A 21,612-nucleotide genomic window follows, 5' to 3' on the forward strand; every position below is an offset into this window, starting at 1 on the left:
GGAGGGTAAATTGTGCAGAGTTACAGGATCACATTTGCTTGCCAGTAAATACAAAGTCATTACATAGAAAGATGCCGATGCCCCTGTATTAAAGCGTTTCCTATCACACCGACGCCTTACACCCAGCGGAACAGCATCAGCTGCCGTTTAATGGTTCTGTATGACTACGGCGTGGCCTCTTGTATGGGATACTGGTACGGTTATGGGCTGTAAGGAAAATATCTTTTTTCCTTGCTCATTTCTGGTTCAACAGGATTAGGAATTCGCAGGAGAGTGAGACATTATACACTTGCTGAAGATTATTAAAATACTACTGTATCAGGATGACATGGGAAATACGAATCAGCCACTTGTAAAGGCACAGAAAGACCGTGTGCAAAGAATATTTATCGACCAGTCAGTGATCTGATGCATATAGTGCTGGAGGGAACCCAGCTGCTGATAGTTAATTCCATGATTCGCTGTCTCTGTTTCTGTCTTTCTCTCTCACTCTCTGCTTTCCACCCCCCCCCCCACATGTCTGCCGATCTTGTCTACTCTCTACTCCCGCCTACCATCAGCTCACGTTTGCAAAAACGGCGAAAATCGTTTTCTCTATCATAAAATGTCCACAATCCAAGCTAATGTCGCTGTGTTCCAGAACCACTGCTTTGTGTGTCTCATTTTATGCACACCAAAGAAGCATCAAGTGCAATTTTTGACTAGTTTTCTACTTTCCTTATACTCGATGTTTAAATAAAATGTTTATATTTGTTTATTATTTAAGGACCGTTTTGTTCTCCTTTATATTTAGTTAAGTCGACCGAAATGTTATGAGATTTCTTTTTGTAATTCCGATATATATAATAACAGCAACACTTATCTACACATTTGTTCCTCAGCTATTGGGTAAACAATCATGGAAACTAATTAGGGTCCTTTCAGGAAAGGTTGTTGACGTCACCGGAGAGTTTCTCTCTCTTATTAATAAGAGTCCTTCTCACTCAGTTCCCCCAGTTTCAGCGAGAACAGCCTCTCCTGCCACGAACAGAGATCCGGAGTGGCACTGTGAGCGAGAATAAGGACAGACTGGCTCGTTCTGTCATGGATCAAAATTCGGGAAGAACGGCGTGGAATATAACGGGAAATTGGAAAACTTTCTTCTGGATGGTTCCAATTATTTTGACAGATTATGATTGGATAACGGTAGATTTTCCAATAATGAATGTGTTTATCACCATTCAAGTGATTTTCTTCCCCGTCCTCGCCATCATTGCTCTTCCTGGTAAGTCTCTTTCCAAAGATAACTTATGAAACAACATTTAACTGCACATTTTCCTTCTCTCGTGTACCTCTCATAATAGTAATAATTAATGCTGCTGTCACACCCACTTGGAAGCAAGTCTTTGCTTTATGCACATTGATAATTGACTGAGCCGAGGACCCTTGTCTAAGGAAATCTTGCTTACAGTTGTGATGATCCAGAGAAGATTTCTGAGAATGATCCATGGGGGGGGGGGGGGGGGGAGGGGGGAACGATTTAACGTATGAGGCGTGTTTGATTGGTCATTGCCTGTATTCGCGGGGATTGCGGAGGACGGGGTAGGGGAACTGGGGAAGGTTATGGGTAACTGAAAGGTTCAGATGGAGCCGTCGTTCAAAGGATGTATCCAACAGTGTATTGGACCAGAGAGCGCAGCCTCCCAATAAATGACTGTTCCTTAGAACAGAGCTGAGGAAGAATGTCTACTGCCAGAGGCAGTGTGCCTGTGGAACGCATTGCCACAGAACGGTGCTGAGGCCAAATAATTGGCGTTTTCAAGCGAAGCATTATAGGTGCGTAATTAACAGGGCCATTATAGTTTATGTAGAGAAGGTGTTGGAAGGGAAATACATGGACCATCATGGAAATTGTGCTCTGGTCACATTGTCTCAGTAATGCTCTGGATGCAATGGACAAGTTTCTGATGAGTAAGCTTGCATACAACTGTTGCCCGTCACTGAGAGGATGATACATTACATTTATAATCCGCTTTGATCCCCCTTTCCACTCGCTCTATCCTCGCCTCAGGAATATGTGCTGTGAATCAAGTTGCATCCTACTTGAGATTCCCTTGCAATTAAACTGTTTTCCAATGCCCCAGTCGTCCTGTGGCTAATCCGGTTGGTGTGACTGTCGTCTGCACTCCAGGGACTCCCTGAACATTAACCAGGTCCCTCAGCTTTTAAGACCTTCGGACGTGTCTGCCGTACTAGTTCCCTCTTCTGTCTCTGCCCATCCTTCTCCCCACTGTGTTCGTAAAACGTATTTTCCGATTGGGATCCAAAAATTATAAAATGCAAAGATCGTTAATGTATATTTGAATGCCAGCTGCATCTGACAGTGCTCAAAAGTAGCACATTTCGGAAAACAGGAAAGACCACTGGAAGTTATTGAAATACTGATCATGACGTATTATTATGGTGACAAATCACCTTCATTCTTGCTGAAAAATATAATGAATTTTAGAGACTTTAATGAATTGTATACGATTGTAAAGGCAAAAGAAACAAGAAGGAGACGGAGAGACTCGTGGTATGATTTCAAGGTAATATTCACTCCCTCAGTGTCGGAAAACAGGAAGAGAGGTGCAACAGTGAGATTTTGGACTGCTACTCTATTTGCAAATCCAAATTTGCTAACGATCAGGGACGGGAATCTGCGCTTCAGCTAAACCTAGTGGGTGTCACGGACACTTATTTCACGACAGATGAGATTTCGCAGATTCCGCAGATGCATCATTCAACTCCTTTTCCCTCAGCTCGTGTGAAGTTTCCCAATCATCAGCCATTGTTATCTGTGTTCTTCGTTTTCTGTTTCGATGCCAGGTAGCAAGTGACAAATCTGGAGAGGCCGCACTTTCCCCGAGAGGGGATGAATATGGTCACCATGTTCACTGGCAAACAATTAAAAAAAAAATCAGGGTAAACGCATCTTAAACCGAACATATAATATGTGCCCATGATAGAAATGAGTGTACCTGACGGAATAATATAATCATAGCGATCAGGTACACTCATTTCTATCATGGGCACATGTTATATGTTCGGTTTAAGATGAGTTTACCCTGATTGTTTCCTCTGTTCGCAGTGAACATGGTGACCATATTCTTCCTGTCTCGGAGAAAGTGCGGCCTCTCCAGAGTTGTCACTTGCTACCTGGTTGCCATGGCCTTGGCGGATCTGCTGGTTCTTATCCTGGATCTGATACTGAGCAAGTTTCCACTTACGTACATGCCAATCGGTGCTTTCTTCCGCTCAATGATCAAGGGGTGTAATATCCACGCTGCTCTGATTTACACCGTCACCGACTGTTCGGTCTGGTTCACCGTCACGTTCACCATTGATCGGTTTGTCGGCATTTGTTGCCAGAAACTGAAAACAAAATATTGCACCGGGAAAACTGCGGCCGTGGTTTTGGGGACAGTGAGTGCCATTGGCTTTTTAAAGAATATTTACTGGTATTTTTCACTCTCGGGGTACTACACGTGGATAGCTGTTCCATTTATTTGTAGGGTGAGAGTGCATTATTTGAATTTATTTATCGTGACTCAAATTGAACTATTTTATTACATCCTCACCCCTGTATTCCCATTTGTGCTGGTTCTGCTGACAAATGGCTTCACCGCCAGGCACATCTCAGTCACGAGCAGAGCTCGCAGGAGACTCAGTTTTCCTGGCAACGGACAGAGTGCCAGAGACCCAGAGATGGAGAAACGCAGGAAATCCCTCGTTTTATTGCTGATCCTCTCGGGCAATTTCATCTTGCTGTGGGCACCTTTCACCGTGTATTCTGCGTGGAATCGGCTGTATGCTTTTGCCACGTATGTGCGCCCACCTGATTCGCTGCGAGAGCTGGGCGCCATTCTGCAGCTTCTGAGCTGTTGCACGAACACGGCCCTTTACACCGTTACGCAGACCAATTTTAGGGAGCAGTTAAAGACTGTGGTAAAATCACCGCTCTCTCTCATGTTTGTGAAGAACTCGTGACGTTGCGGTGTCGCTCGACCTGAAACCACTGAAGTTCTATCCACTGTGGGCAATTTTTGCTCCTCTGGGCCCTGCGATATCCTTGTTCCACTCACACCTCCCAAGCGGAAATTACATAATTTATCGATTATACAGCTGCTATGATCGTCCCTCATTCGCCGGCCTATCTTCTCATCTCTGGCCTACTTATCCAATTTACACCGTAGTTCCACCTTGCAATCCTTCTGGCTGCCCAGATACATTAGTCCAGGTTCAAGACCATTCTCCTGCGAGATTGCTTGTGTTCCCGAAACAACCCGTTCATGCCCTACATTGACGGCTGAATTGGTGCTGTCAGTCCAGTGACGTCTGAATTGGTGCTGCTTCCTGCACCCACGCTGAGCTCGTCAATTTCATTTACAACTTACCACACCGACCTCAGATCAACTTGTTCCCATTCTGACACCACTTGTCTCTCGCTCCCTCTGTTCCCAACACCACAGATCCGTTAGAAGCCCGAATTCTATAAACAGCCCCATATTGGCCTACACACCCCTAAATCAATGAACGTTTCCAACTCGGTGTGTATCTCTATATTAGCGGACTCTGTTCTAAGTCTGCGCAATCTGGAAATAAGTACATATCACAAACACGCTGCAACCCCATAATAGATCATTCCAGAGCAGAAATCATTTCAAAAATTTTCGAAAATGGGGGCATTCCGATATTAAAAATCCGTACGCAACCCAAATCTCTGGGTTCCTACAAATCTGTGTGCAGCTGGATATTCGACAACACGCTCTAAATCTGCGCATATCACCACATCCGTGTGTACCCCCGAGGCAGAGCACACACTTAAATCTGCATGTATGCCGAAATCCAGGCGCAGCCCCCAAAAACTCTGTGCACCGTATATATGCTGACTTTACCTTAACTCTGTGCAATCCCCAATTGAGTGCGGATCCCAAACACGCTGACACCCACCACATGATCTGAACAGTATCCGGGTCAAAGAATAATTTCAAACCGTTCGCAAACTGTTTGCCATAAAGTAACAAGAATACTGTTGAAACTTCAAAGTGCATTGATTCTCAAAAGTGTTTATAAATAAAACAAAATTCAGATACGTCACACTACAAATCCACAAGCACCACATCTCTGTGAGAAACCCGAAATCCGTAAACATCCCCATATTAATCTGCATGCTCCTAAATCAACGAGCATTCGCGAATCAGACTGCCCCATTATACTGGTGGTCACGTCACTGAATCTGTTCGGATCATTTGACCAGTGTGCAATCCCCTATTTGCCAACACCGCCCTAAATCAGAGCACTCCACAAATTAGTACCCACTCCAAACAGGCTGAAACTCCAACATCGGCAATACATTAACTCAGAGCAGGAATCATTTCAAACCGTTCAGAAGATGACTGTTTCCATGATAAAAATCCGCACCCATCCGAAAATTCACCTGCAACTGCAAATCGGCCGATACACCCAAATATGGTGTTACCCAAAATCCGTGTGCACCTCCATATTAGACATATCAGACCCCACATCTGCGCCCATCAGCAAACAAGTGCGAACCCCTAAATCCATATGCATCCCAAACCCGCAGATAACTTCACATGAACATTAGGTTATCCAAATGCAAGAGTCATTTCTAACAGTTCACAAAATATCTGTGTCCACTTTCAAAAATCTACAACAAATTCAAAGTTCTATGTACATCTGTTATTAAGGTATCTATAAACGAAAAGACCTTGAGAAATCCCCAGATCCGTGTGTACTCAAACTCACCGTGAACATCTCCATATGTCTGTGCACCTTCAAATACGAGTGCGTTCCTGCAAGTACGATTGTTTATCCCGGAGCGAGAATCATTTCGATCTTTTTCACAAGATGGCTGAATCCACATTGAAAATAGCAAGAACAAAGTTTGCTGTTGAAGTGCATTATTTATTAAAGTATCTCTAAACGAAACAACCTTGACATTTGTCATTAATCCAAATCCACCAAGACCCACAAATCGAGATGCACTCACAAGTACGGATGGACACCCATATCGCTGCTCACTGTGAACCTGACAACACCCTCCAGATACACATCAGCTTATCCCAGAGGAGGAATAATTTCAAATAGTCCACCCAGTAGCAACCTCCATCTTAAAAATCATAGTGAGAGCAGAGATGAAAATTAAATGTGTATTTATTAATGAAGTACCTCTCAATGAAATAACCTTGAGATTCGTTACAACTCAAAATCGACCGACATCCCCAAATCCGTAAGCACCCTTAGACCGTATGCACCACCAACCCAGCTGACACCCATGTACGCACATTTTATTTTCAAAGAAGAAACATTTTAAAAACATGGGGGTGCACAGGCAAGTGGGGCTGCACACGGATTTGTGGGAGCCGTTGTATGTGGAGTTGTGACAAATCTCAACATTCTTTTACTTACAATATTTTATTAATTAAAGCACTTTCAATTATGAACTTTGTTCTTACTGTTTTATAAGGTGGAAGCAGATAGATTGTGATCTGTTTGAAATTATTTTGCTCAAGAATAATCTAATGTGCATGTGGAGATGTCAGCGAGTTTGTGGGTTGCGTGAATTTGGAAGCCGACACAGATTTGGGGTTCCACAAGGAATTTGTTGTGCGTGCTGATTTAGGAATATGCACAAATTTAGGGGTATGTTGGCAAATATATTTGCACACCGATTGGGGGTGGGGTGGGGAGTGAAAAATCTCAAGAATGTTTCATTTATAGAAACTTTAATAATAATTGCTAGGTCTGTCAATTAAAATTAGTTAACTGAAAGGACTGGGCAATCTCAGGTCTGAGGCAGTTCAGAAAAGTCTACACTGCCAGCTGGGTATTCTGATGGTCTAGGAGTTTGCCAGCATTGGACTACCAGGTATCCTTAAAACGAGCTATAATGTCCGAAAGGGATTTGCCTTTTATATGTGGACTTCGGGAAAGTTCGCAAAAATCCCCGTGCTGTCGGGCCGTCATTAAAATGGGTTCCATTACCTTAGCGATCCATGGCTTGTCTTACATCGCCCGCCCGACCTGGTTTCCAGTCACGTTCGGGCGTCTGTCTGGGACTGGGGAACCTACTGTGTGTCCCTCCCCAAGAAGTTCCATATGTAACACTGAGGAGTGCGCGCAAATCCCCGGGCAGGAGCTGGAAAACTTGACAAGTTTGTGTGAGCCAGTTGGTTGTCTTAGCGGGTTAGGAGATTAATTAACGGTATTCTATACCACAGGCGCGATCCAGGGCTTTACAATTGTGATTTTCCCCACAATTTTCGGGGAAACTCACTGATATCTTCCCCAGTAGAGTTATCTACTGCTTCTTTCCTGTTCCCTTTGATTTTGTTTTCTGACCTGTCTGTTCCCGACTAATAGGTGTTAATTCGGGGAACCGTTCTGACCCGGCACCTCGGCGGAAACAATAGCCGACGCAGAGAGCGCCACCTCGAAATCATGATTCATTTGTTAGAAATAGGTTCTTTCTTGCGTTCAGTTGTAAGTTGTTGGTGTCCCATTTGTTAGAACACCACAACATGTAATCGAAGTCAAATATTTCATTTTTAGCAAGTCGAAAGCACCGCCTTAAATCCAATACCCTTGACTCCAAGCATATGGCTCACTAGAAAATGTAACAGAGTACATGCTATCCCCTGTTCTCAAACAAACCTTATCAGCGGGCGATCCTGCAGGAAACCAGCAAGTTCCTTGTCTTGTACTTTTCGACATTCTACATCGTGGTATCGTTGACCGGTAATTTCATTTTAGGATCACTTGGGCATCGCTCGTGAGGCTCCGTTCTCGCCGGTTTACCTTTAGAGGGGTCCATCAACCTACTAGGACGGTAACCCAACACTTTTCAGAATTAAAGTGTACTTAACAGATGTTGCAACATTCGCGCGCCTCAGTTATACACTTGTAAATCCATTGATTATAACAGTGAACAGCTGGGTCCCAAAATGGATCAGTTTTATTTTAAAGCAGTTTTAAATTTCATGGTTCCCTGTCCCTTCTCGCAGTTTTCTTCTTTTTCTTACCCGAACGCAGGTACACTGATCACCGGCTGGTGAGGGACACCTTGTCTGGCACAGTCCGAGGGGCAAATTTCTCGGTCAAGGGTTCACTATATCGCATTTAAAGGGTCCCATCCTCTTCGCCAAATTAGTCAGGCCAAGTCAAATCACGTTAGGACTCAAAGAGTGATATTGTCGGAGAATACAAAACAACACGCGGACTCAGATATTTGAATGTCTTTTTTTTTTCCGTGGCCACGTGAGAATCATTTCTGAGAGCGGCAATTCTGAATTTACAGTTCATAATGCTCCATTTTCATCAGTCACACATTATCATTATCCCAATAAATTCTCTCGCCAGTAGTTTTCCCCCTTTCACCTTGTTACATATACCTGTTAGGGTGCATTCTCCAGTTACCTTATAAGGTAACCGTAGCCTTCAGCCAGGAGCAGATGACATCAGGTGGTTCCCAACCTTCACAGAGTGTTTCGACCCTTAACCACGACACTCTCCAGTTGGTGGGCCGGCAGTGGTGGCCAAATCACTGCCCATCTCCTCTTGGCTTCCCAGCTCCCCTCCTCTCGCCTACTCCAAATCCAACAAGAGGCTCGTTCTCCCTCTTCCCCCATCCTACAAGCTGCTTGATTTTTTGCTCCTTTCGTCCAGGCGCAGATCTGACAACAACCGCTATGCTGATTTCGCTGGCCTTTCATCTTAAGTACATGCCCTCTGGTATTAGTTATTTCATGTTTCATGTTCAGCGAAAAAAACAAACGGGCTGTCCACGATGTCGGTGCCTTTCATTTTCCTATGAACTTCAATCAGGCCTCCCTCAGCCTCTGCCGCTCCAGATAAAATATCCCAAGCCTGTCCAATCTCTCCTTATCAAGGAAGCATCCTGTTAAGGGTCTTCGACTCTCAGTTCAAAACCTCCACAATTTTCCAATAATAGAATCCAATACTTAGGATGTGGTTAAACTGGAGATTTATAAAACTGCAACATAACTACCTGACCCTGGAACTCAGTGCCTCGACTGCTAAAGACAAGCAGGCCCTACGCCGCTCGCAGCAACCCCTGACCCTGTGCAGCACCTAAAGAGAGTAATGAACTGGGATCCCAAGCCCCCTTCTAGATCAACACAGTATATCAACACATACTGATCTTCCCCATGACATAAGCCCCAGTCCTGGTCAACTTCCTCTGCAGTCTTCCAGCACAAAGTATCATTGATATAGAATGCTAACCAGAGCTGAATGCAGCATTTTCACGGAACTTAGCGGGTCAGGCTGGATCTATCGAGAGGAGTAGAGTCGACCTTTCGGCGACAAAATTTCCATTACAGCATTGACAGTGGCCCTTCGGCCCACCCCTTCTGTGGCGTTCAGGTGCCATACAAAACATTCCCATCTGCCTGCGTTTGTCCCGTCTGCTCTGGGATGGAAATTGGCCTGAATGTACATCTCAGTCGCAAGGCATTGGGTCTGAAGGGACTTTTCCCTGCTGTAAGAGTCGTTGATTGAACCTTTTCTATCCTGTAGTTACCAACAGTGTCTTTTAAATTTGTTTAAGTACAGGACCTCTAAGGGGGTAGTGTTTTGTCTCTTAAAGTGCATTAGGGTGGATAATTTTCCAGGGCCAGGCGGGATATACTTGCAGATTACTTGGAGAAGCTGGAGATTAGAACTCTGAGGACCTCTCCTCTGTAGCTACTAGCAAGATACCCAAAAAGCGGAGATAAATGGTATTCCATTATTCATAAAAGTGGATGGGTTATCCTGGAAAATATCAACTTCTGAGTCACACTTCGGGGTATGAAACTTACTGGAGAGGATTCTTCGGGATTAGATGTAGTGTTATCGAACACCACACACATAAACATTTTCTCTGGCTCTTCCAATCTCTGCCGAGCTGTTTTCTGGCCTAGTCCCAACGACCTGCATTAAGACCATAGCCTTTCATATACTTCCCATCCATTTACCCGTTCAAGTGTTTCCTAAATGTTGTGATTGAGCCTGCATTCACCACTTCCTCTGGCTACTCATCCCACGTCCATACCGCCCTCTGAGTGAAGAAGTTTCCTCTCGTGGTCTACTTTCACCTTTAAAATATGAACTCTTGTTCCAGTCTCACCTAACTTGAGGGGAGAGTGCCTCAGTTTGGGAGAGAGTAGGCCTATTGATTCTCTCCTTCTGACTCAACCCCTTAATTTCTGAAACATCATTATAAATTATCTCTGTAATCTTTCAAGTTTATTGATCTCTTTCCTGCAGATATGTGATCTGAACTATACATAATGCTCCACGTTGATCCTCAATAACGTCTTACACAACTTCAACATAACATTTTAATTCGTGTATTCGGTACTCTGATATATGAAGGCGTGTGTGCAAAGATTCTCCTCATGACCTTATCTAGGAATTTTGAAACTGTATTCTCAGAACCCTCTGCTCTCCTGCACATCTGAATTACCTTCCACTAATTGTATAAGTCCTGCCCTGGTAGGTCCTGCCAAAGTGCAACAGCTCACACTAGATCCCATCTCGATGGAATTTCACATTAAGTTCCAACTTCAAAATGTTCAGCCCGTTTTTCCAGCTGCTTCACTCACGCTAAAAGTTTTCATAACCTACTTCGCTGTCCACTCACACTCCAAATCCAGGTGTCATCTGAAAATCCAGTTTACCATATAACGATTGACTTATATATCCTGTTCCTTAGAATGTTTTTCACTCAGTTCTGGGGGTACACACATATTTGGGGGTGTCGCTGGATTTGAGGTGCACATTTATATGAGAGGAGTGTGCAGATTTGGGGGTGTACACATATTTTGTCATCCTGTGAATGGTTGGAATGATTCTAGTTTGGGGATAATTTGGTTTGCAAGTCGATGTCCAATTCTACTGTAATTATCCTTCACCGAATTTACATTTATCCGCCTGCAGCTCCAGTCTTATCCTTATCAAAAACTGTTTGCGAAGCTCCAGAATTATACTACTGATACTACTAAGTCAAGCCCGTCTCCCTCCCTGGTCGCCCATCTAAATACTCTTTCAGGAAGCATCCCAGGACCCATCTGAACCACAAAGCCCCATCCATCCTCAAGGGATAAGGGAATGCCAGTAATGTTGGAGTGATTATTTACCCGCAATAACTGCATGATTGCTTTTACATCAGCCCATAACCTCCCGACCTGTCTGTTGCTCTCTCTTACAGGCTGCAGGTAGAGCACCATCAGAGCGATTGCACATTCCTTATTATTGAGCTCTACCTGCATCGTGTTACTGATGAAGCCTATGGGGTGATCTCGGACCTGGGACATTCTGACATTCTGCCTGATCAGCAGTGCAGAACCACCCCCGCCCCCGCCACCCTCTGGATTGCCTGAATCGTCTGAATTCTGGAATGGTTAGCGACCAGCCCTGACCTTCTCTCAACCAGAGCTCTGCAATATCTGGCTCACTCTGTCACGTACTAATCCAGGTTCTAAGCACGTCTGTCTTAAGTGTTACACACCTTTACTGACATAACCTCACTTCAGCCCCTCGGAGACACCGGGCTCATTAACGGGGTCCTGGCTGGACTTCATTTTGGCATTCCTTGACCTCGTCTCTACCTTTTACTCAATCCTACTTACTCACTTGCAGTTCCATTTCCCACTCTCCCGCCCAACCCCCAAGACCAGGCCTGCACATGCCACATGTTAATGCCAGGGCAGATACATCAAACTTGCCAGTTAGAATATCAACTCCCTTTCAATGCAGGTGTAAAACCAATGTTCTTACACCAGTCCACCAAACCTCGAAGAGAGCCCAATAATATGTGTATACGATGCCCTTCCTCCTGCACAAATTGTTAGCCACACATTTACCTGTTCTTCCTTAGCATCTTTTCCCTCTTAAGCCCGTGACACGGGAAGTAATAGTGAGATCACTTTTCCGGAGTTGCCAGTTCTTAAGCCATAAACCTCCTTAGCTACTCAATTAACTTGTTTGGAAATTTTGAGGGATCTATAGACTTGCATAGCACGACTCCCCTGATCCTCCACACTGCGATAAAATCTGCCATTTGTGCTCTATAATCCAGTTTGAATTTTTATTATGTACCAGCTCGTACTGTTACTCATGGAAGTCCATCTATCACATCGTACCCCAGCTCTACACCGTGTCGACGTCCCATTGTAACCTATGATGAAATTCTACACTATCCACAGCTGCAGCACATAGATGTCCTTGATTCAATTAGAGATGAAGTGAGGAACAATGAGCCGCAGCGCCCAGCAACCTCAACGTTACTCTAGCCTAATCGCTAAGTTTTGTTTCCTTTTTTAACTTGGGAGAAAACCCATAAATGTGACGGGGATTTAGTACAAATTCCTTCCAGCAAAACACCGGCATTGAGCTCTGATTTCCAGTGCCCCGAGCTGGAATAGTCTGATTCTAAGCGCTATGCTATGTGGAGCTTCAAACGGCAAGTTACCAACCCACATATGCACTTCCTCTTTCAAGTTGTTTACAAATATGAGAAAAAGTAGATCTCCTGGAAACGCCCCACCTACTGCCAGTCCCATACTCACTGGGCAAGGTAAGTCCAAACCCAGGCAGCTGAGTTTCCATCAGTCCCATGCCTCCCGACGTTCTGGGTGAATCTATTGCAGGGGCTCTTGTCAAGCGCCTCACTCAATTCCGTACACACAGCGTCCACCACTCTAGCCTTTGTTTTGTCAACCCCTAGGAAAGTCATTCAGATGCGTAAGGCATGATCTTCCCCTCACAAAACCATTTGACTGTCTCTAATTATGCTTCTACAAATATTTGTCAACCCTATCGCAAAGAATTCCCTTCAAAGATTTAGCCTCCATTAATGCCAGGAGTCATGGTTATACAATTAACAGGATTATCCTCACTACCTATTACCCGTCTTAACCAACCTTACATTTAGAGTTTATATTTAGATATCATCCCCTCACAATGAACATTAATTGACATCACGGACCAACCACTGAATGATTCAGATTGATTCCTCAATTCAGTTTTGTCTGGAGTATGTAATATCTGAATACAAACTGCCGCTACTCTCATCACCTTTCTAATTGTATAAACAATAATATCCCTGATCGCGTTTGTTTAGAGAGATCCTCCAATTTTCCAGTTGCATGAGTTCAAAATTAACTGAGCCCCTGTTCCATTAATTATCAAGTGTCTGTTTCTGTAACGCTGTCCTTTTCAACCATTATTCGCTTGTTCTTTGTCCAGGGTCGGTTCTGTGTTGGCACAGCCAAACATCTCGTTGACACTGACTAGGATTAGACCAAACACAAACAAGAGGAGCTCTGCAGATTTTAGAAATCCAAAACGCTGGAGGAGTTCTGCAGACCAGGCAGCATCTATGGAGAAGAGTAAACTGTGGACATCAGCATCTATGGAGAAGAGTAAACTGTGGACATCAGCATCTATGGAGAAGAGTAAACTGTGGACATCAGCATCTATGGAGAAGAGTAAACTGTGGACATCAGCATCTATGGAGAAGAGTAAACTGTGGACATCAGCATCTATGGAGAAGAGTAAACTGTGGACATCAGCATCTATGGAGAAGAGTAAACTGTGGACATCAGCATCTATGGAGAAGAGTAAACTGTGGACATCAGCATCTATGGAGAAGAGTAAACTGTGGACATCAGCATCTATGGAGAAGAGTAAACTGTGGACATCAGCATCTATGGAAAAGAGTAAACTGTGGACATCAGCATCTATGGAGAAGAGTAAACTGTGGACATCAGCATCTATGGAGAAGAGTAAACTGTGGACATCAGCATCTATGGAGAAGAGTAAACTGTGGACATCAGCATCTATGGAAAAGAGTAAACTGTGGACATCAGCATCTATGGAGAAGAGTAAACTGTGGACATCAGCATCTATGGAAAAGAGTAAACTGTGGACATTTTAGGCAGAATTGGATCTCTCTCTCTCTCTCTCTCTCTCTCTCTCTCTCTCTCTGCAGTTCCTGTTGCCTGAGCTGAAGCTTTTCTCCAGCACTATGTGTAGGATTAGACCATATCAGTTCCCAGTTTCTTCACTGTGTCTTTTGTTCTGGGTTCACAGCATCTCCTCTTCCACTCAACCACACCTCCCGCCCCCCCCCCCCCCCAGCAACTCTTTCTCTGAGAGCTAAAATTCTGACACTGAAAGTTAGTTCAAACGGGAAAACAAAAGCAAAAGTAGAGACAGAAGAGAAAAAGATCGCGAAGGAAAGGACAGGTAATGATGGGAACAGGAGTGCTTGATACCGACGAAATTATACTCCAAAAACAGACAGTTTTGTCAGAATCGGGAAGAAGGGGTGACAGGTTCGCCTCAGGATTCAATTTCAGTGTGGCGAGGGTGAGATGCAAAGGAGATTTTTCTGGGATGCTGAGGCCACTGGTGCCGTCGGGATCGACTGTAAATAGCTGTTTTATAACTGTAAGGCAACACACACAAAATGCTGGAGCAACTCAGCAGATAGGGGGCAACTTTGGAAAAAAGTAAACATTCAACTATTCGGGCCGACAATCTTCATGATTTCGTGTGCGTTCTGTATTTCGAGCATCGACCGAGTTTCTCATGCTTTGTTTGTAACTCTGTTCATCGTATTGTTTCCGTTTGCTCACAAGTGGGAGTACAGAATAGGGACATGAAAGCAGCTGAATTGTACTACTGCACAGCATTTATTTATATCCGCTGAATGAGTTTCAAAATCCATTTCAGTGGGTATATCACCGCATTCTTGAGTTCCTCTCGGAATTTGCACTGAGTCAGGGCGTAAATACACGTGTTGGTGCAGGAACTGATGATCTGAAGCATTCCCGATGTCTCTTGTACAATGTAAACAGGATGCATGACAGAATAATAAACAAAACTCATTGAAATCCGTTGATAGATATAAAATACCAAACGTGTTCCGCACAACAATATGAAACTACCGGTTATGCTGAAGAGCAAAACGATGGATTTGCGTCGGTTCTCCATCTCCCGGTCCTTGTCATTCTCTCCACTCTTTTGTCCCCGGAGCCTTCTGCGGGCTCGACTGGCCACTAGAATCCGCCTGGCTGTCAGAATATTGAACAACAAAATCAGAAAGAATGGGACACAAGGGGTAAAAATGCGGTGAAGCATCTCAAATACCGCCCATGAAGAAGAGTATTTGTAGCTCGATGTAGGAACACAATACCAGGGAACACCATCAATTATTACAAGAGGTTCAGAAGTAAAGCCCCAAGGGACGTTCTCCAAACAGGCCAGCACACTCACTGTCCCGATAACCACAGCCGCCGTTCTCTCGGTGCAATATTTTGTTTTTAGCTTCTCACAGCAAATAGCCACAAATCGATCGACGGTGAAAGCGACAGTTAGCCAGACAGAGGCCGCGGTGCTCGCAAAAATCAACCATCTGGCGAGACTGCACACAGGAGTAATGAACAGGAATGATTGGCGAAAGTAAATCCAAGCAGTCCACATCAGCAGCGGTTGCGAGATAACGACCAGGAGATCGGCCGCTGCCATTCCCACCAGGTAGCGAGTAACACATTTGGAGAGACCGCACTTTCCACGGGAGAGGATCGCAATCGCCACCAAGTTCGCTGGAAGAGAGACAGAAAATAGCAAATTGAGAAAAAACTGAGCAGAACCCAATGCAGCAGTTTTCGGGGATCATCTAATATTTGGACTTTAATGCTGCATTTAACGGTAGAAAGTTGAAGAGAGGTCCAAGAGCTGACTGAGTTTATACATTAAAATAAAGCCAAATGATTTGAATTTGGATTCCTTTCTGATGACCAAAATGTGAAGAGGCAGCGGAAGGATAAAGCTAGGTAACCTCAGAGTCAGTACTGGTTGGAACATTTTCTATCGGCTTCATCCGCGTCTGATATGAATGAAATTAATAAATCTGGACGCTGATGGCGGGATTCTTGCATTAGACAATCATCAACTTCCATGCAACTCCCTGTCAGCGACAGAATAGCCGAAGGACGAAACAGAAACAGGAAATCCCGGATCCACTCATCCAGGCAAAATTGAATATGTGGGAAAGCAGTTAGCGTGTATTTTGTTGGAACTGTTTACAGAGAGCCCCTATGACACGACTTTCTCTTTCTATAGATGCTACTTTGTGCCTCTAGCATTCCCCGTGTTTGTTCCCTATTCCAGCATTTCTCACCTCGCTGATTTTACAACAGAACATTGTCCGAGGCAGCAGTCACAGCGAGGTCTGATACAGCCTCACAGATATACTCGAAGCCTCCGACTGAATCCATCACAGCGAAGCCGGGGAGAGGGATTCAACGTCCAGTAGCAGACTCGGTGACGCAGTGCAATGTCTGTAGAGGGGTCAGATGTGGATATGATAGAATACATTTCACAGTATTGATCAGCAGCGACGTCACTGTGTTGTCCAACAACTGTTTTATTTTCTGTCACACCGCACACATTTACTAAAAATCCTCAAGTTCCATGCTGCAACATGGAACTCATCACATTTCCTAAATCGTTATCACTAATCGATGGTTTGATCATTACACGTGGCTCACACGACCGCTGACATACCAATGCAGACCAATTGTTATCATCTCCACAGCAGTATAAACACAATATTGGCAAATGCAGTGTAGCTGCTTCGAGACCAAAAGCACAGAGACCCGAGCGTTACATCATTGAAACACAAACCGCTGGAAGAAATCCGCCTGCCCCACTGAGGTCCACCGATGATTTCTACAGCGTTTATTTTTAGATCCAGACATCAGAATCCACAGTGGCTGGTTTCGATTCCATTCCGAGAATGCCGAACACTAGGACTGAACATGTGACCGTGGAAACCAGCGACAGAAACGATCACTACGTTGGCATTTAACTTCAATTCCCACCAACGGCAGCTGATACGGCGGCTTACCGGGAATTCCAAAGGCTGAAATAAATGGATAGTAAACTTCTCCTATCCGTAAAAGGACTGGATACCCCATTTCAGGAATAATCTGCCAATTGTCTTGCTTCTGAACTCACAGCTCCTTCAGCAACTCTGAGCTAATGCATTCAAAACGGCTCTGATTTATACAAAGGATCAGTCTCCAGAGATACGGTTATGCCGCTGACGAACTGACAACAGTCACTTGAATAAACATGGTAAAGGAACACCATTCATTGTCTCTGATGTCAATATTCAGCCGACTGAAGACAAGCACTTCTAAATTCCTAGGCATTACCTCAGCGGTTACTCACCTCGGGAAAGGAAATCTGCGTGACCCACTGAGGTCTATCGATGAATCCTACAGCGGTTTATTTTTAGATCCAGATTTCAGAATCCACAGAGGCTGGTTTCGATTCCATTCCGAGAATGCTGAATACCAGGACTGGACATGTGGCAGTGGAAACAACCCTGCTGACTCTCACAGCTATCTGGACTATTCCTCTTCTCACCCTGTCTCTTCTCGCAATTCCTCCGTCTCCGCCGCATCTCCTCTCAGGATGAGGCTTTTCATTCCAGGACGAAGGAGATGTCCTCCTTTTATAAAGAAAGAGGGTTCCCTTCCTCCACCATCAACTCTGCTCTCAAACGCATCTTCCCCATTTCACACACATCTGCTCTCACTCCATCTTCCCTCCACCCAACTAGGAATAGGGTTCCCCTGGTCCTTACCTGCCACCCCACCAGCCTCCGGATCCAACATATAATTCTCCGTAACTTCCGCCACCTCCGACGGGATCCCACCACTAAGCACATCTTTCCCTCTCCCCCCGCCCTCCACTCTCTGCTTTCTGCAGGGATCGCTCCCTACACGACTCCCTTGTCCAGTCGCCCCCCCCCGGCCCCCATCCATCCCCACGATCTCCCTCCTGGCACTTATCCTTGTAAGCAGAACAAGTGCTACACATGCCCTTACACTTCCTCCCTCATTACCATTCAGGACCCCAGACAGTCCTTCCAGGTGAGGCGACACTTCACCTGTCAGTCGGCTGGGGTGATATACTGCATCCGGTGCTCCCGATGCGGCCTTCTATATGTTGGTGAGACCCGACGCAGACTGGGAGATCATTTCGCTGCACACCTACGCTCTGTCCGCCAGAGAAAGCAGGAGCTCCCAGTGGCCACACATTTTAATTCCACGTCCCATTCCCATTCTGATATGTCTATTCCCGGCCTCCTCTACTGTAAAGATGAAGCCATACTCAGGTTGGAGGAACAACACCTTATATTTCGTCTGGGTAGCCTCCAACCTGATGGCATGAACATTGACTTCTCAAACTTCCGCTAATCCCCTACCTCTCCCTCGTACCCCGTCCGTTATTTATCTATTTATATACACACATTCTTTTTCTCTCTCTCTCCTTTTTCCCCCTCTGTCCCTCTCACTGTACTTCTTGCCCATCCTCTGGGCTTCCCCCTCCCCCATTTCTTTCTCCCTAGGCCTCCTGTCCCATGATCCTCTCATATCTGCTTTGCCAATCACCTGTCCAGCTCTTGGCTCCATCCCTCCCCCTCCTGTCTTCTCCTATCATTTTGGATCTCCCCCTCCCTCCCCCTCCAACTTTCAAATCTCTTACTCACTCTTCCTTCAGTTAGTCCTGACGAAGGATCTCGGTCTGAAACGTGACTGTACCTCTTCCTAGAGATGCTGCCTGGCCAGCTGCATTCACCAGCAACTTTGATGTGTGTTCTATTGAAAAGAATGTCGGAGTTCTATTGACAAAGACCTGAAGCAGCCACATTTACAGATTTCAATTTTGTCTTCGCTAATTATCCATTTGTAAACAGAGTTCAACGACACGTCCGACTCCCAACTTCTGTCCCTGCGGTTTTGCACGTTCAACATCATCCTGGCCACACACACACACACACACACACACACACACACACACACACACACACACACACACACACACGGGATGACAGTGATCCGATGATCACGATGCTGATGTACAAAACATGAGATGACGTACAGATGCTGGAAATTCAAGGCAACACACACAAAGTGCTGGCAAAGCTCTGCGGAGAATTTTGACATGTTACTGATGTAATAGGCGTTTAAGAGCATCTCAAACCTGCAAGAGATCAAACAAAAATTACAAAGAAATACTTCGATCGGCAAAGGAATGCGAAGACCGCTTAAATATTAAAAACAGGACTCTAAATTCTGATTTGATGGAGACGGACGTGAAAGCACAGGGGAACATCTGGAGAAATTTCAGAAGCGCTCGCTCGCTGCTGTCGTTACGGCGCGGTCGGGAATCTTCCGGAGGGAAGACCTCAAAATCCCCGGCTTTACCTGCTGTTGGCGACCGAGATTGAGGTCGAATCGTTCGTACAGAGATTGCACTCAGTACTTGGTGTCGGAGAGCTGATTCGGAGGCTCGAAGCTTTCGGATGACTCAGAGACGGATTGTGATCGGGCATGGCAGGGAGAGTTTTTCTTCCTTCTCCCGTCTGCGTGAGATGAGGGACATTTGAGAGACTTTGAACTTTTACTGTGCACATGGGCTTCTTCATCAAGTTACAGTATTGTTGCACTGTTGTAACTATATGTTATAATTATGTAGTTTTGTCAGGTTTTTTTTCAGTCTTGGCTTGTCCTGTGTTTTGTGATATCACACCGGAGGAAATATTGTATCATTTCTTAATGCATGCATTACTAAATGACAGTGGAAGAGGACTGCATGTCTTCATAATCTAATAAATTGGGAGGTGAATCGACGCAGGATAGCTGAACGTGAATGAAAGAAAGACAAGCATCAGATGCAATGTTATATATGTGTGAAAGAGAGAGAGAGAGAGTCAGACCGACAGATTGACAATGGCACAGGCTGCAACGGCCACTTCACAGAACCACATGACATTTACCTCTCCATCACTGACCGAGTTTCTTTCTCGTACCCACAGGAAAAAACAAACTGCAATCAACTACGATATTCCTTCCTGTCGAGGAACCAGATCAGCCGCTCCTGTCTGACACACAAGGTATGTTACAGAGCACAGAGACACCGACAGCTCATCAGTTCCACAGTTTCAGACAGCAGAGAAATTCAGATTCAGTCCCACACTGAACCCAAGATCCCGACACAGGTCACCAATACAACGGTTACACTGAACCACAGATGGGTAATATTCCCATTGTATTCTGTACCAGTATCTTACAGGTAGAGACACAGACCAAGTCCCCAAATACTCACTGGGGCTGGCAGAGTCAGTGTGGATTCAGGATTGGACAAACAGACGTTTAATTGAGAACTGATGAATGTGGTATTAGAAGAACCTAAGAAAGGATCGGATAAGCACATGGGGTTTGGGACACTATACCTGTGTGAGAATTAGTCAGCAGGTGAAGGTCAGATAGAGGAAGTAAGTGGAACACGTTCAACATTTAGGTGATTCAGGGTTTGTGGCTGAGACCCCAGCTGTTCATAGTCTACATTGGCGATTTGGATGTGAGGACCAACTTTATTATATCCATGTTGGCTGTTATACAGAGCTGAAAGGCAAGGTTTGAGAAGGACGCAGCGAGAGTTTGGGGATGCAGGCAGAAGTGACGTAGTGAAGATGTGGCAGACAGACAGAATATGGGGGAATGCGAGGCCATTCATTCCCAGAGGAACAAACTAGAAAATCCACATTTACTTGGGGACAGAGTGACCGGTTCATAGGGACCCGACAGTCCTTGTCAACAAATCACTAATAGTTAACATTCACGTATCGCAAATAATTAGGGAGCCAAATGATATTCTGTGCCGTGATACAGGAGGATTGGAGAAGAGGTATAGAGATGTCTGACTGGGAGGGGTCCTACAGGGTGTGGTGAGAATGTACGTTGAATATTAGTTCCAGGTTTTGCCGCATTTCCTTGGGAAAGTTATCCCTATTGAAGAGAGGGTGCCGAGACTATTCCTCACACTGACAGGTCTCGTTCCTGGGAGGCACACTTGCTGCGTGCGGGGAGACTGAGTCTGTATTCTCCGGAATTGTGAGCAGAATTGCTGGCTTATTTCAGATCATTCAGACCAATTGCAGGGAGAATGCTTCCCCTGAATGATAATTTTAATACCATGTGTCACAGTCCCAGAATGAAGGAACGGATATTCAGGAAGGAGTGGAAAACAAATGTCCTTAATCAGTGATTCTTTCTCCAGTTAAAACATACAACACTGCAGGAAAGGAGAAGGCTATTTGGTCTGTGATGTTGGGCTGACGTAATTAAGCCTCATTAAACTAATCCCTCTGCCTGAATGCACATTGAATATTATTTCCAGGTCTAGTCACAGTTCCTCACACTGACTTGACTGCTTCAAGAGATAGCAAGCTGTCTGTGTGAGGGGAGAGTGAATGAGCTAGGCCTGTATTTTCTGGAATTTTGAGGAGAATTGATGGATTCTTCCAGATAATTCAGACCGATGGCTGGGAGGATGTTTCCCCTGAATGAGAATTCTATTACCATCGGTCACAGACTCAGAATGAAGGAACTGATATTCACGATGAAGTGGAAAATAAATTTCCCTCATCAGTGATTATTTCTCCAGTTTGACATTGTAGGACAGGAAGAGACAATTCAGTCT

The 21,612-nt window shown here is 44.9% G+C and overlaps 1 protein-coding gene across 1 annotated transcript; it reads left to right on the top strand.

Annotated features, from left to right (window-relative positions):
- Window positions 1-1,083: 1,083 nt before the first annotated feature.
- On the top strand, window positions 1,084-4,008 carry LOC140207938 (probable G-protein coupled receptor 139). The gene is made up of 2 exons (XM_072276477.1): window positions 1,084-1,264; window positions 3,110-4,008. The coding sequence occupies exons 1-2, from the start codon at window positions 1,084-1,086 to the stop codon at window positions 4,006-4,008; spliced, it is 1,080 nt and encodes a 359-aa protein (XP_072132578.1).
- Window positions 4,009-21,612: the final 17,604 nt, after the last annotated feature.

Source organism: Mobula birostris, chromosome 13 (assembly GCF_030028105.1).
Source record: "Mobula birostris isolate sMobBir1 chromosome 13, sMobBir1.hap1, whole genome shotgun sequence".
NCBI classification, from domain to species: Eukaryota; Metazoa; Chordata; class Chondrichthyes; order Myliobatiformes; family Myliobatidae; genus Mobula; species Mobula birostris.

Excerpts from the sequence above, each read along its gene's own strand:
- LOC140207938 (XM_072276477.1), top strand. The coding sequence starts at position 1,084 with ATGGATCAAAATTCGGGAAGAACGGCGTGGAATATAACGGGAAATTGG. Across the intron at positions 1,265-3,109 it reads CGCCATCATTGCTCTTCCTG|TGAACATGGTGACCATATTC; the intron begins GTAAGTCTCTTT and ends CTCTGTTCGCAG.